Genomic DNA, 2,366 nt, shown 5'->3' with positions numbered 1-2,366 from the left:
TGATAAATATAAAAAATAATGTATTTCCTCACTTTCAATCTGCTAGGAATGGTCCCCAGTGACACTGTGACATTCTTTCTCAAGGTATATTAACCCAGATCTGGCTGTTATTATCATGTTCCTGATCCTGGGAACAGGCACTTTTAATCTGGGGTTCAGGGACTTGCTAGAGGCCCATGGATAGTCCTAAAAAGGCCAGGAACCTTCTGAAGTCATGTGCAAACATTATTGCTTCCTTGGGCATTTTTCCAGGCCCTTAGGTTCATCACTTTGGGTAGATTGCAAAAAACTCCATGAACCAAGCCTGTAGTGCACTTAGAGTTTTATGATGACCTTCTGAGTTTCCCAAGGATAGTTGGTGGCTAAGTGGCTCCTCTTGGCTCTTGTCATCAGTACTTTCTGTCCTCACTACCAAAATTGTGCTTTTCAAAGTGTTTCTGTGTATATTGTCCTATTTAAGTTTCATAATAGTCCACAGAGAAGGAAAGAACATGTATTGTTATTCTTTTTTTTTTTTTTGCTGAGAAATGTATGTTTATTCTGATACAGTTGTACAACTAATCTAGGACAAGTTACCAAATAAATTTTACATTCTTTCTTCAGGACTGGGGTTTTTCGATGACTTCACATTTAGGATCTTCAAATTTGAAGTCCAGGAACGTATTCATGTCTGCTTTACCATACATTTGCTTAAGCTTAAAAAGCTCCCTCTCTAGGTCTTGCTGGTACTCTGGGCCAATATCAATGGGTCCTCCAGATGCCTGTAGCTTAGTTCTGTATTCTCTAATCTTGTCCACGAAGAGTTTCTGTACAGGATCAAGTTCCTTATTAAATGCCACTGCTGTAACACCAATGTTCCTCCTCAAATGAACTGAGACTGCGGACCGAATGAGAGAGGAGAACCTGAAGAGCCTCTGAAGAATCATGGTGATTCTGTTACTTGCACTCAGTCCCGAGCTGCCAGAGCCTCCGCGGCCGCGACCATTCTCATGTATTGTTATTCTTACTTGAGAAATGAGGAATCTCAGACTCAGTGAGGTTAAAGGGTTTATCCAAAATCACATAGTAAGACAGTAGTAGAGCTGTTACAGGGCCACAGGTCTCAAGGCTCCAGGTCAGTGGTCTTTGTTGCTTTCTTAGTATCCTTACAAATGTGAGAATCACTTCTGTTTCCTTAATGCACCAAATACAGACAAGTGGGAGTATGTTCAGACTCCCCTAAAAAGCTGGTTCAGCACCCAGGGTGTGATCTTAAAATAAGTTCTCTTCAGAGCCCAAATCCTTCACATTTGCTTTCCCTCAATTAAGAACTATCATTACAAAGCGAGTGGCAGAGGCAAAGAAAATTCCAGTCCCTTTTAAAATACCCTGTGGCATCCACAAGCACTTTCCATCCCCAAATGCCCAGGAAGAGATGGACTTCCCCTCTTTCTGCACACTCTCTCTGAGAGTTAATGCATCCTACTGAGCTCTTTCCTTGGTTTTAATTGATATCATTGGATAATCATTAATTACTGCCCACAGTCCCCCAGCATATAATGAGTGGTGAGCCAGCGCCTTTGGGATCAACTAGAAGTCCTTAAAATCTGAGCTGTTTGCAGTGATGACCTAAGCTGTTCTCTTCTCTGCCTCTACTTATTTTAGAATGGCATCATGCCAGAGAGATTGCTTCCACATCTGTATCCTGACTGGCAGAGGCTGCTAATGCACATTTGTCAGTTGCCCTGGCCAGAAACCATAGCAATCAGCTGGAATGGGCTTAATTGACCATTCCTTGTCTCAATCTACAGGCACATTTAAAAGATTTCGCTTTGGGAGTTGCCCAGATAATTGTCCTGCAGGTGGCTTTTGGATAAAAAACTATCCTTTGTGGTATCCTCACTCTCAGCCTAGGTGGACATTTTCAAATTTCACTGAGCTTTAAATTACTCATAGGCATTCAGTGGGGTGGATAGGGATTGTCTAAAGTGCCATTTTCACTCTAAGTTCTCATTTAATGCAGTTGGGTGCTAGAGGAAGGGCATGGGCTATGGATTCAGACAGACCTCATCTTGTTGGGAAGACTAAATAAGTTAATAGATGTTTAAGTGCTAAGATAGTGGCTGGCCCATAGTAGGCTCTCTGAATACGTTAACAATTGTCGTCGAGATTAGAGACCATGCCTCTAAAGCCTAGTACATACTGGCTATTATTATTATAAGCCTAATTCACACAGAAAGCCTCCCAAATTAAATCATTGCCTTTTCCCACCCTGAGCTTGGAGCCAAATTGGTGCTCCTTAGAGACACATATTGATGCTTTAGAAATCACCCTGGATATGGGAGCAAAAGGCCTGAACTCTGGTTTTGTTTTTGCCATTAATTAAT

General features: G+C 41.7%; 1 protein-coding gene across 1 annotated transcript; it reads right to left on the bottom strand.

Moving 5' to 3' along the window:
- Positions 1-523: 523 nt before the first annotated feature.
- On the bottom strand, positions 524-982 carry LOC112825901 (ATP synthase peripheral stalk subunit F6, mitochondrial-like). Its single transcript, XM_025873996.2, has one exon. The coding sequence runs from the start codon at positions 924-926 to the stop codon at positions 600-602; it is 327 nt and encodes a 108-aa protein (XP_025729781.1). The 5' UTR covers positions 927-982; the 3' UTR covers positions 524-599.
- Positions 983-2,366: the final 1,384 nt, after the last annotated feature.

Source organism: Callorhinus ursinus, unplaced genomic scaffold, assembly GCF_003265705.2.
Source record: "Callorhinus ursinus isolate GAN/ISIS: 27379988/994484 unplaced genomic scaffold, GSC_fseal_2.0 scaffold4, whole genome shotgun sequence".
NCBI classification, from domain to species: domain Eukaryota; kingdom Metazoa; phylum Chordata; class Mammalia; order Carnivora; family Otariidae; genus Callorhinus; species Callorhinus ursinus.
This window is presented reverse-complemented; position numbering and strand designations above follow the sequence as displayed.